Source organism: Mycteria americana, chromosome 7, assembly GCF_035582795.1.
Source record: "Mycteria americana isolate JAX WOST 10 ecotype Jacksonville Zoo and Gardens chromosome 7, USCA_MyAme_1.0, whole genome shotgun sequence".
Lineage (NCBI taxonomy): Eukaryota > Metazoa > Chordata > Aves > Ciconiiformes > Ciconiidae > Mycteria > Mycteria americana.
In genome coordinates, this window is record NC_134371.1 from 42,644,363 (window position 1) to 42,658,185 (window position 13,823).

A 13,823-nucleotide genomic window follows, 5' to 3' on the forward strand; every position below is an offset into this window, starting at 1 on the left:
AGATAAATTCAGAGAAAGGAAGGCAAAGGGCACAAAGATAAACTAAAATGACATAATTATGTGGCAAAGGGTTTTTTCTAGAAGATGCTCCTTTTAGTGAGAGAAAATGAGTGCTCCACTCTTTAGTGCTCTACTGTAATTCTGGAAGATGAACTAAGCATAGATTCAGTACGAGTCTGTGATGCCGTTCCAGGATTGAGTTGGACAGGATTGATGAGACTAAGGGCTAGCCCTGCACAGATGTTATTTATGCCAGAGAACATAGCTGGGCTTCTCCAGTTTTGGCAGAATCAATGCCATAGTTATGTAAATCCTCTTGTTTAGCTGACTTGTGCAAATAATACATATACAAAGCCTATTGGGCAGGTATTTTTACTGGGGATTACTTTATGTAGCAGCTTTTTAGATTTGTATGTGCCATTCATCATTCAGTAAGAGCTCTCAAAATACTCCTCTTACCAACACAAAAATTTACCCTACCTAAAGATTTCACTTTGCTCCTTACATACATGAAGTCTCCAGACCCAAAGTAAAGGGAAGTCTCCAGACCCAAGGGAAATAATCTGCTGACTTGTATAGCACAAAGGTTTGTCTCCTGTTTCAATACTTAGGTCTAATTAGCTGCTTTAAATTAGCTGAATACTTATCTGCTGTTCTTGTTTAACTTGAGGGAGATGGAAAAACATAAATACATCTCTTCTTCGGCTTTTGGGATTTGTTATTGTGCAAAAGACAACTTGTTTAATTTTTGAACTGACAAGAAACAAGAAGAATGAAATTTAAGATAAAGAATCTCAAATAAAAAGACAGATTTCCATCTTCTATTAAAGTAGGCTATTGGTACTAAGGCTCTTGCATGCCTTTACATGCTACAACTTGTAAGTGACTCACAAAAGGCACATAATTTTTCTCTTCTTTTTGTCCCCAGCTGCTCAGCCTGCCTTAATTAACGACTACTTTGAATGCAGTTCCCTCTCCTTTCCACACATACTGTCAAAAGACCTCAACTGAGAAAAAAAATTGCATAAAATCATCTTCTTCTCTTCAGTGATTCATATGCTCATAAACTTATGCCTTGCTCCGATGCCTGTCCTAGATCCCACTCTGGTTTTTGCATTTTAGTCAAATGCCTCAATCAAATGCCCTTTAAGCTCCTGTGTGGCTCTCTGCCAAAGATAAAAATGTATTTCCTCTATACACCATCCAGCTTGGTTCCATTCCTACTTTTTTCTTTCTAATGCCTTGTTGACATCTTCTGGTTTTTGTACTCTGATCATTTAGGGCTGGTCTCATAAAAGCTCCCTCTCGTTTTCTACCAAAGCTTTTCTCTCTCCTTTCCTAAATGGCATCTCTTTGTGTAACCTCCTTATAAGTCTCCTTACAAGAGATTATCTAGATGCCAAGATTTACAATCTAGCCTCTATCATTGCCTTCTCTATGAAACATAACTAAAATTAACTAGCTTCAAATACAGTCCTATGGAAGTCAATTTAGAGTTTTCACACAGGACAGAAGATTAAGCTGAAGCCTAACATAGGGACAACACTGAACTGTTGTTTCTTCACCATGCAATTTGCTTGTATTTTAGAAACTCTCATTTCTTCCCAACTTTCCAGACTAGTTTTAAATTTCTGCAGTTAACGCTACTCCAGTTTTTCCTCAAGGAAGAGAAGGCTTCTAAGGATTAAATCCTCATGTGGACTGTTCCCCTGTGGGGGAGTCAGTAGGAGCTCTCCTACATCATACACATACTTTGCCCAGATTACTTCTGTATGGGCACACTGGAGTATGTCCATACTCCAAGTCAGACTCCAGTAGTCATCTACAAAAAGAGGTAACCATTGGTATATTGGTTTTCCCTTTCATTCATTCCTAGCACCTAGCACAGCTTGGCTTGGGACAGACCACCCACAAGGCACTACTCAAGAGACAACTGATATAGGAAATTACGGTTCAAGAGCTTTCTGATGCATAATACCTACCTTTCGTATATTCTTGCATTGGTGCAATTTATACCTGTCTCCAAGCACAAGGTCATAATATGATCCTATATGTTTGTGCTATGTAGGCTTCTTGTATGAAGTTTTGTGAAGCCTGATGCTATGTAAATAACAGTGTATTCATCCAGGACATGAGCTGTGCCAAATAATCTGCTAGTTAGTACTAAATGTCAAGGTTGCACATTTTCTTGAGAATTGTTTCCAGTTCTCTTCTAATGTATGTTTGTGCTTGTCTAGTACTTGGAAATCCTGTATATGAGGAGCCCAGAATGCTGTAAAACATTTTGACAGATTGTTCTTGAAATCAAAACATTTTACCTGAAGGGCATACTTTGCTTGGGTGGAAAATAACAGCTCATTTTCTTATGCAAAACAACTCCGTGGCATACTGAAGACACACAGAGTTATTCATATGGAAAAAAAAATATTTTTGTGAGTTGACCGTGCTGTGCAGTGCTATTGGAAGGTAGGCATTTACATAGTGCTGTGATTAAAATGTATTTGCATCCCGTATGACAGGCGTTTCCATGTTACTAGGATGCCAGCAGTGCTCAGATCATCTTCGCTTCTCCCAACGTAAGAAATGCAGGCAAGTCTCTGTTTGGTTGAATTGCTTGGACCAGCAGAACATTAACTTTTTTTTCTGCTGAGGTTACGCTATACAAGAGAACACTATCCAAGCAAACCTGGGTATGGAATGGATTTAACAGAGGCCAAGTGCTGAAGGGCAATAACATATTGAACCTGATCCAGGGGAAACACCAGCACACCAAAACAGCTATTGGAGAGTGTGACCTTTTCTCACGTTGCACTCAGGTGAGTACAAAGGAACTCTTTTAGGAACATATATAAATGAAAGTGATTTCTTAGGATAATACACCAATAGTTTGACCATGAAGAGTTGTTTTATACTGTCTATTGAGATTAGCATCTAGCTCAGATGTGGGTCAGAGGAACAAAAAATGACATGCCTTATTCCCCTAAATAGCCAATAGCTTTTCATAAAGGAAGATAACTCAGTGAAACTAAAGATAGCTAAAGAGTAAAAGATGAGTATCAGTAAAAAGTTAAGCAGTAAGCCTAAAAGTTCAGGAGATTTAAATATTTAATAAATCAGTAGTCCTTAGCAAGTAATATTGGCAAAGGAGGAAACATTCAATCAATAGATCCACATTCCCTTTCCTACAGTTCTAGCTCTCCTATGGCCTGTCAAAAGGCAGGGGACTCAAAACAAAAATCCATAGCACAGTCCTCAGAGTTACAGAAATGTTAAGCCAGAGGCCTCACAGATAAAGTTTTTAAGATACACTGAAATTAGCTGAGCAGATAAGGGCCTGAGCTACTCTGCAAGTCCAGTCTAGGTTATTAGGGAACTGAAGCTGCAGACATTAGCAGTGTCAGCTGGATCCAGATTTCCAAAAAGTTTAGAAATAATTCTATGTGAAATTTCCAGCCCATCTCTAGTACATATTCATATTTCTTTTTGTTTGCTTGATTCTGTTTATTATGAATAGCCAATACATTTGCACAAGCAGCTGATGCATTTGTTTTAATACTAAAATGACTTTTTCTCCTTATGAAATTTCAGTAAAATGTTAGTTTCTTTCAAGAAATTATTAAGTTCCAAGCAGAGGAAATACGTGACAATACTCCCAGATACTTTTTATGGGAAGAGGTGACTGTGCCTACCTTTGGTTAGTGTACTTGTGATATTTGTACTGGGATAATAATAATAGCAACCCTATTACCTGCTGTGTACCTGAAATACAGTCAGCTTACATAGACTAAGCAGTCACTGAACAGCACGTTACACGATGGTGAAAATCCCTCAGCGCTTCTTTGTGTTTTTGTGAATTGTGATCAGTACCCCGTAAAATGCAAGAACAATCAGATTGCATCCATCTAGTTATTCTGTGTGCTAGTCAGAATACTTGTGGGTTTTAGCATCCTTCTGTGGCTGCTAAGGCTGACTTAAAAATATCTGTCAGCACTGAAAATCTTCAAGAGATGGTCATGTCTGTATCATTCAGACATCAGGCAATTAGATAGGAATTTTAAAAAATGCATCTGTTGCACTGTTTGGAACTTTTACTTTTTTTCAAAAGTGTATTATCAGATGGTTATAAAAAAAATAGGCCCAGATCCTGCAACCCTCCCTCTCATAAATAGTCTCACAGGAGTTAATGGGACTATTATATAACAAGAATAGTATTACCTTCATTCATTCAAAATGTAAAATAAGTCAATTTATAATCACAGTTCTAAGGTGGGTGAAGAGTATAATCATTGGGATTAGACACAGGGTAAACATCAAGAAATGAATGGAATCATCCAAGAATGATGTGTTGCTTAATTTGGTATCATGTCTGTCCTCATAACTGCACTGACTTTACACCGAGGAATCTGGAGGAAAATTGCATCAGGCCTTTATCTAGAATTTTGTTACTTGGCTGAAAATTCAACACCTATTTTGAGCTGCTCCCAAGTCTTGGCCACTTAAAAGCAAAGTCCCTTCCTAAAAACAACAAGACATAGTAATGCCTGTAAATGCCTGTACATATTTGCAGAAGAACCTCCTGTTTGCTATGTGAGAAAGGTAGACCAGCAATCACAAAACATAACATTAGAAAAAAAAGTACTGTTTCAACAATAATTGACAAAGAGACAATCTCACTGTTAGAAAATCAAGTTGTAGCTATTTACAGTCTGCCAGGCCAGAAACTCTACAAATAAATATTGTTTGGGTTTTGTATTATGTTTATCCTCTTTTACCAAAGCTCAAACCTGGGACTGAATCAGTCGCAAAGGATTTAAGGTAAATGCAGATGCTGAAGGTTTTCTCTGCACCTGTAAGATGCTGAAGTTAGTCTTACTAGCACAATGCGTGGAAGGCTTTTGGTCCTGTCTGGCACAGTGTTACAGTCCGCAGTACATACTCTGTGGAAATAAGAGAAAATAACTGGTTAAGGAAAATAAGCAGCACTGCAGAGAATCAGGATGATAATTCATATTTGTCTCGTCTCCTTCTGTTATAATTTTCAGAAGCAAGTGGATGCAAAGGTAAGAAATTGCAGAAAGGATTTGTATTTTGCTGCCAGGAATCTTTTTTAGTATTATGGAGGACTGAAAGGGGTATCTTGGGTCATCATTTCTAGTTTCCTATTATCACAGGCAACAATTTAAAATAATCTCTTTCATAAATATATGAAGCTCTATCTTTGAAGTACAGAGGAGTAGAGAGGACAGAAATTCTCCTGGGAGACAGTTAAAAACAACACTTTTTCTGAAGCCTTCTTCTGATTTCCAGCCTAAATTTTTTTACTGGCTGTTTATATACATTTGTTCTTTTGCCAGTATGATCATTAAGCTAAAATAATTCTTTTTTCTCTCTGGGTTACCCCTCCGTATTCACAGAGGGCAATCATAGCTCCTCTTTGCTTTCATTTTACAGACAAACTGAAGTCTTTTATTATTCTCCTGTAAGACAGTTCAGTTCTCCCGATCATCCCAGTAACCCACCTCTCTATATCTGTTCCCATATGATTTCAGCTTTCTGGAGCAGTATTGACCAGATTCACTATTTTTTGTCCCATGTGAAGTTCATCAAATAGTTTGACCTGAAACAACTTCTACAGATCCACAAAAAGTGAGGATAAGGAATAACCCCGTAACATTGCTAAGGTCAAAATGTGGCATGTGGTGCTTGGGTTTTTCTTTCTTACCTTAGAAGACAGACATAGCTAAAATAAGAAAGACTGTCCTCAGTCAGGCAGAAGGCAGCTTTGTATGTGACTATACCATATAGGAAAATCAAATAGGACCTGAACTCTTGAGGCTGCTCTACTTGGTGTAAAATATTTTAACTGAGAAGACAAAAATCCCTTATTCTGCAGGTTGGGACAGCTGGATCCCAGTTCCTGAACCACTGGAAGTTTGTTTATATCAAGTGAAGATATTGACAACCAGGAAGCTGGGTAGGGTGAGCAAAGGATTAGGCAGCAGGACAGGATTTGGAGGAAGACAAGAAGGCAATCAGCAAGCCTGCTTGTTCTGGAGAGCGAGGGACAGCAAAGAACATACAGAGAAAGAAAAGAACTGGGGAGGAAAGAATAATTATCAAGAGCAAAAGACAAAATTTTATGAACATGTTTTTGGGGCAGAGTGATGCTCCTAGAAGATGGCACATAGAATTAAATATTAATAAGAGTAGAAAAAAATCACTGCATTGAAAGTATCAAATACTGCACGATCCCATTATTTGTAACAGCATCAATGTGCAAACAATGGCCACCCCAACACTCTTTGGTCCCATTGTGATAAGTCTTGTATGAATAAACAAAAAAGACAATGTCTGAAGGGCCTTAGACCTTCAAGACATATAAGGTGATGGATAAGCTTTGCAGATACAATATAAGAGTAAATAATTATAGAGAAGAATTTTCTAGTTCTGTGCACTGAACCCGTTTTCCTTTTTTCTTTTCCACAGTCAGTAAGCCAAATGGCCAATGAGAAAAATCACAAGATGATTTCTTTGTTAAGGTGTTGTTCAGAACATAAATATGCCTTGAGAGATATTTGCATATAAATTGCTTTTAATTAAAATTGCTTTTGGTAGATTAAGTTAGAATGGCCACTGTTAAAAAATAAGCCATGATTCTGAAAGAAATAATTTTAAAGGAAGTGTTAAAAACAGTTTGTCAATTTGCATTGTACTGTTTGGTTATTCACATGCTAATTGTATTGTTCCTGCTGTCACATTGCCTTCAGCTTGAAGATCAGTCAGAAAAAGAAATTCTGCCCTACCTGTGACAGTCAGACAGTGGAACAAAAAATGCCAGTGAAGTGAGTTGTTGTTTATGGCTGTTTTAATCATAGGAGATTTATGGGATGGGATGATCAACTTTTGAATAATCTGGACAGCTTTTATTTTCCTTCCCCCTTTAAAGTGGATATGATTATTTTGATTCCTTGGTGTCAATTCTGCTTGCCATTCCCAGGCAAGTAAATCCCATGAGATCAGCGAGATAAATCTCTGAGTGATAAGTAAATATTAAAACAAATAATATTAACCATAAGGAAGAGAAGCAGAATTAGGTTCATGCTGTCTGTTTTATCCTGGTCTTTCATTTTGCTTTTTTGTTTGACAAGAAAGCGAGTAAATATTTACTGAACAACCTGAAAATTTGTTATATATTTGATAAAAGTTTATTACAGTTACTAAAACAAATTCTCTGCTGATTAATTCCATCAGCACACGATGTCTCACAAAGTACTACATAATGCTACGTTTAGTTTTCATTTGTGTTTTCAACACAGACTGACTATATTTGCACTCCAGTTTCTCATGTATGTGTGCATATATATGTATACATATGCATAATTTTATTCTTTTTGTTTAAGGATAATTTTGTGCAGTCTGGATACAAGTAAACTGACAGCTACAAAAAAAGCTTGCTTGTTAAAGGTGTCAATGCCACAATCTATTGTAATAATTATAACTACAGCTATGTAATATGGTGACACTATCATATAATCTATTCATAAATTTACAATTAGAAAATACCATTACTGGTGATGCTGAGAAATGGTTGTGGAATACAAACTAACCTGTATGCTTCAGAGCAGGGTTTTGACAGTTGAGCTCTCAGAGTCCCCTTAAGAATATGAAATATTTTTTACAGAATTCTAGGTGGGATTTTTTTGTAAATTAAGAAAACCTGTAGTATTTTATACAGAACAAAGTGTTTGGTCTGTTTATCAGACTCCAGAGCCTTTTAGCTCCTAAAATACCTATTTTTTAAGTTAGTATATACAGTGGCAGAAAGTCAATAGTGAGCATAAAGGTCTTTCCATAGGTGATTTCAGACACCAGTTGGTCAGACTGGTAGTCTGTAGCGTAGTGAACCTCAAAAGCGTAGTGAACCTCACTTCAAAGGTTACTTTAAAATACTCTCCTGATGGACGGACATCTTGTCAGCCTTGAGAATACATGCTCTTATAATGCTAGCCTAGAGGAAAGAGCAGCACAGCATGTGCAGGCAGGTGCCGTGTTTTAGCAGAGCCTTTTTCACCCTGTTTTCCACTTACCGAAATGTCCCACCCCTCAGTATTGCGGACAGCGTTTGTTGCTTGTGATGCCTTGCTGAGCCAAGAATGACCTGCTCTACTTTTACTTAGGATGAACTCCTGTCCTCCCTAAGGGATGTGAATACAAGATCTAGGCATGAGGTAGAAAAGAATTACACCCCATGAATTTACATGTCTGAAACCAGAAAGACCAACTGAGAAAAACCTTTCAGTACAGAATGACTAACATCCATGAAAATTAAGATGTGAGTTTTTTCGAACGGAAACAGGGTCTAGTCAGAAAATAAGATTTCTATTTCTCTCAAAAATCCTGGCATTTGTTTTGATTTTGCACTGAAACAAAACAAAATGTTTCCAAATTTTCCAATTTCCCCTTTCTTACCTCCAAATGAGAGAGAAGATGCACACAAATCATTTCAGAGCTGCCAAGATGTCAAGTGACTACTACATTCACATAGAATGTAAATTCAGTTTCAAATCCCCCTGCCTACCATAACCTATACAAGATACGTAACCAGAGGATTAGAAAGTTGGTTTCTTCTCTGTCTGGTTAATACAGCTCTACTATTTGTATAAAATGTAACAGGTTCAACAAAAGCAACATGAGATACCAATCTATTTAATTATTACCTACCTCTCCAGGTATTCTAGAGTTGATGCATCTCCTTGTCTCCTTATAAAAAAATCCGTATCCAAAATGGGGAAAAAACCCAACTTACTCTGCTCTGGCCTTGCACTTTGAACTATTTGTTTTATTTCAAGTTCTTTCACAAGTGCAAAATGCTAGTAAAACATTCTTCATTCCCTTTAAACTTTTATGTTTAAAAAAATTAATATGCATTAATTTTACTAAAATTTAAAATAAGTTGGGAAAAACATTCTACTGAGTCTAAGTAGATAAGAGCTCAATGAAATTCTTCATCTTTTACTACCTGTCTTTAGAGGTTACAAGAAGAATCGATTAACACTTGAAATTTCTAGCTCAAAAATTTTGGCTGAGGACATTTGTAAGATTTGAATTTTTTTCCAAAATTTTCCTTAAAAGAAACTATTTAAAAAAAAAAAAAATCAGTTACAAACCACTGAACTGAGGTTTATTGAAGAAGTGTGCTCCTTATTCTAAAACAAAATATAAGCTAGATGATGAAACATCTATTCCTGCTTATCGCCGAATGGTAGATATGAGACTAATGTTCATTTGGGAATGCCTGAGGCTGCAAACTGACTGACTGCCAAAAACCCGAGAAAATTAAATAGAAAAACTGGCATGCAGGAAAGCAGGTAGGCACATGCTAACGTCTCCACATGTGTGTCTGACATTTCCACAAAATGTTTCATTTTCAAGAAATTATATTCTTTCAAGGTTTTGTGACAAAAAGTGCAAGCAATAACAATAATGCTAATAAAGGAGGTTCTTTTTCTCTGCTGGATGTTTAAACTAAAACCTCATATAATGGTAATTTTAATCAAAACATAATTTTGCAAAAATAAGAGACAGTTTTCTTTTATCTATACGCTCATAGACTAAATTGAACATGACCATCCTTCCCAAGTTTTAAGAAAAAAATATTTTATACACTTAGCATGCACTTCCCTTATCTGACATCCGTTTGCCTGTCAGATCGTGTGGCTGTCTTCCTTTAGCCTGCACACTAAACCTTGCTTCTGAACCAGCTTGAACATCTTCAGAGCACCCAGGCTTTATAAGAGCAAGGGTCCATTTAGTTCCATGTCTCATTCCTAACAGGAGCCTACAGCAAGTTACAAAGGAAGAGCCAAAACAATGAATTTTTAATACCACTGAGAAACTGAAATAATGCCCATTTATTCTACCACTGTTAGCATGATAACGTTTTAGATAATTCTACTCATTCCAAGCAAAAAATGTCATATAAATTAATAGTTAATCCATTTGAACTTGAGAAGAAATTCGTATGCACTCTAGAACATGAATATCCCTCCTATGCTTTTATTACAGTTCAACCAATTGCAAGCATTACTGCTACCTCCTGGATGAATAATCAAGTTGCCAGTGTCAAATAACGCTGTACTTTATGAGTCTATATGGTTCCCTACACCCTAAAAAGGTGTGTCAGACTTTCTGTGGACTTTCTGTTGTTCAGTGCATAGGGTAACATGAATTACTCACCCTGCTCCCTCAAGGAAATAGCCAAATAATAGACTAGCTACCACGGACTGCACAGGCAAAAGATCACAATGCTATTTTCAAGGATAGATGTTGTTTCCACAGGTCAAACGCTGGGGAAACAATGGCCTGGCCTGAGTCTGTGGATACACTACTAGCTAATAAAGGTAAGAAGTAAGTGAAAAATATTTTTAAAAAAATGTGTGTCAAGCCAGTTCACAGGTGTTGCTGTCGGGTTTTCACGCTGCTCTCCAGTTCAGCTCTCCACGTGCTTTGACCCACGCCAGCGGTACTTACTGCTGGAGGCATGTGAGCTGCTGTGCTCCAGGGCAGAGGGGGCACGTTTCTCCAAGCTGCAAACACAATATACCGTCTGGCCAATGCTTAAGGGACATTTAAGAAGGCAGAAGTGCTCTGAAAGAGTTTTGTTTTATGAAGATAACAGTTGTTAAACTCTCCGTGCAATGGTTCTTTTTCCTATTTTTTTAAAATAAAAAACTCACAAACCTTTTCATAGGTATTCCTGTTACAAAGAAATATACATGTTGTCCATTGACTTTCAGTCAAACAAAAAGTGATTATTTCTAATATATCGAAAGTCACTTCTCCAAGAGATCTCATTCCTACTGACCTGAAACCCCAAATCCCATGTAACTTAAAAATTTCCTTGCCCCTGCCCCATTTTCCTGCAGTAACTTTGTGGCCTGGACGCTGGGGTGCTTCCACGCTGTTGCTGAATAGCATTAACTTGACTAACACAACTAAGTTTGGGCGCTGTCAGCTTTCTTTTCTAAGAGCTTGTGATTTGGATTAATTTTAAAACAGTTTCTTTTTCTCTTAAAAGTGAAAAAAAATGCTGAACAAAGAAGTAACGACGAGTCCATCTCTTCATCCAAGTCTTAATCATTACTTGAAAGGAGTTGGAAATGCTATTTAGGCAGGCTAACCTCAGCCCTGAGAGGAGCACACTACCACAACATGACTTAATTTTCTGCTTGCTTCTTAGACCAGGGGTCAGCCTCAAATCCCTAATTTCCTAGTCACTACAAATACTCTTGAAGACCAAAATCTCCAGGATCCCCTTTTGACTAGTGTATCCGTGCTAGAGAGACCAAACCGTGGCAGGCAGGTATTGGGAGCATTCCTCAATTAGTAGCTCTCTAAAAGAATTCTCTTAATCACCTCATCATCGCTATAGTTTCATCTCCTATTTCTTTCTCCTACAACAGCCTCTTAAGACTAACTGCTGGCTGACAGGCAAAACAATATCAGACACATAAGTTACACTATATATACTTCATATATAAACACACACACACCTGTGTATATACACACACATAATCTGCATTGGTCTTTCAGTTTTCCTCTACCCATCTTCTCATGCATTTTTCCCCAGATGGTTTGGCAGCTTTTCGGACATTTTTGAAGTCAGAGTTCAGTGAGGAGAATGTGGAGTTCTGGCTGGCTTGTGAGGACTTCAAGAAAACCAAGTCCTCCACTAAGATCGCCTCAAAAGCCCAAAAGATTTATTCTGACTTTATACAAGCTGATGCTCCAAAGGAGGTAAATAGTTTTTTGTGTGTACTTTGGGTACTGAGGATGGGAATCAAGTGGAAAGTTCTTATCCAAACTTCCAGGAATGACAGAAAATACAATTCAACGTGGCTGTACTTCATGTCAGGTATTTACCAGGTAGGAAACACTGTGCGGAACTCTGTGAAGCAAAGACCTCTTATGGTTTATACTTTAAATACATTCTTCACATAGGACATGGGTTTATCTCACCTTCTGAAATTTCTACCTTAAGATTTAAGGAAGTATATGGTCAATATAATTTGTTTTCTCTAACCATTTTTATAATGCAATAAGCACCATTTCCTCTGTATTTTAGGGACCAGTATACTGGAATGTTAATAATTGTATTTGTTCTTTTGTACAGGTATTTTTGACATGATGAAAATTAAAATGCAAACTTGCAAAAATTTCCATCTCAGCATTCAATTTTATCATTATTTAAAAAATGCTTACTGGGAAGGAACAAATTGCTAATTAATTATTGTTCACATTCTACTCCCTAATAAACTTTTATACTGATGTTTTTGCCTCTGATAATGAGTGTGCTTTGCATGTCCCCACGTACAATTGAAATTCATTTTGTTATTATTAAAAACAAAAAAATCCTAACAAAGTACCTAGGGCCAAAACCTAAAATGATGCTGAGTACCTTCATCTCTAATTTACTCTTTGGTAGTCGGTACTTCATAGGATTTGGTTTGGCAAAAAGATGAGATAATCAGAAGCAAGTTTTTCCCTTCTTTTTCAGTGATGCCATCTTTTTAAGAGCCAAACAAAATTAAGAATTCAGTACGCTAGAAAGTGAAGGGATGACCTTCCTGCTTGTTTGCATCAGCCAGGGTATCTGGGAAGAAATTCAAATGCAGACTCTGTCCTGTACACAAACAGACCTCAGCTTTCCAATCAAACTGACATTGGTTTTATGCCTCCTTTCTTCCTACAGATTAATATTGACTTCCATACCAAAAACCACATCTCTCAGAATATCTCCGAGCCCACCCTCAGCTGCTTTGATGATGCTCAGAGGTTAATCTATAGTCTCATGGCAAAGGACTCTTTTCCCAGGTTTCTAAGGTCAGAAGCGTACAAGGAACTAGTAAAGAAGCAACAGAATGGTAATCAGAAGAGATGGCTCCCATTTTTGTGAGAAAATACCTGAGGGATTATGAATTTGTAAATGTCTCCTGTTGCAACTCAGTCAGATGATATTTTATTAAAGTGATTGTACAAACCAGATCTAAGGATTGCCTCTGCCAGCTTATTTTTAAGCATAATACGCACATGATACTTTCTAGTAACAGTGGAGAAATAGTCAAGAAACAGGATGGAATATGCCAAGACATTTGAGCTACCTTTTTAGTAAAGAAGTTTGCCATTGATAATTTTTCCAGTGCTTGCTTTATTTGGCAAAGTGTTTTCACATTTTTAAGCAGAATGTTTTGGTTTTCTGGTTTGCCGTTGATTTTTCTTTAGAAGTATGGCCTCAAAAATCAATTCCTTTCAGGGGACTTGAATACATTTACTCATTCATTCATCATCTTATTTGTAATTTGCAAAAAGATTTAAAATCCTCTTTTAAACATGTTTCATACCAATTCAAATCAGGAGAAGTAGAAATATGGTAGATAACACACTATGGTAATATTTAATAAATAGGCAGCTGCTTTATAACAAATGTTCCTGGCATTCAGAGCAAATTAATGTTTCATAACACAGCTGTCTTCAACATGACTCTCTTCAATTTTCTTTGTGTTTATTTCATTTATATTTTTATTGAAAAGTCTCATTTATTAACTGTGTAGGCATTTTGGAAAAAAACCAAGTCAATCTTCCTTTGTGTATTTTCAATTAATAATTCATTTTCTTTGCTTTTCCAACTCTATCAGTGATACTGTCCCATGCACTCATCAAGAAGTAATGTCAATAGTTATTACCATTTTTCAATGAAATACAGATAAGCAGAAAAGTAGGCATCAGAGAAACAGTTTTAGGCAAGTAAACATGTAAATCAGAAT

General features: G+C 36.9%; 1 protein-coding gene across 1 annotated transcript; it reads left to right on the top strand.

The window, feature by feature from the left end:
- Nucleotides 1-6,831: 6,831 nt before the first annotated feature.
- Nucleotides 6,832-12,955, top strand: RGS21 (regulator of G protein signaling 21). The gene is made up of 4 exons (XM_075508148.1): nucleotides 6,832-6,842; nucleotides 10,324-10,400; nucleotides 11,630-11,796; nucleotides 12,752-12,955. Exons 1-4 carry the CDS (start codon nucleotides 6,832-6,834, stop codon nucleotides 12,953-12,955), a joined length of 459 nt encoding a protein of 152 aa, XP_075364263.1.
- Nucleotides 12,956-13,823: the final 868 nt, after the last annotated feature.

What these genes read in the sequence shown, in the direction of transcription:
- RGS21 (XM_075508148.1), top strand. An exon ending in TACACTACTAGCTAATAAAG is followed by an intron (nt 10,401 to 11,629) that starts GTAAGAAGTAAG and finishes ATTTTTCCCCAG; the next exon opens with ATGGTTTGGCAGCTTTTCGG. An exon ending in AAGCTGATGCTCCAAAGGAG is followed by an intron (nt 11,797 to 12,751) that starts GTAAATAGTTTT and finishes TTCTTCCTACAG; the next exon opens with ATTAATATTGACTTCCATAC.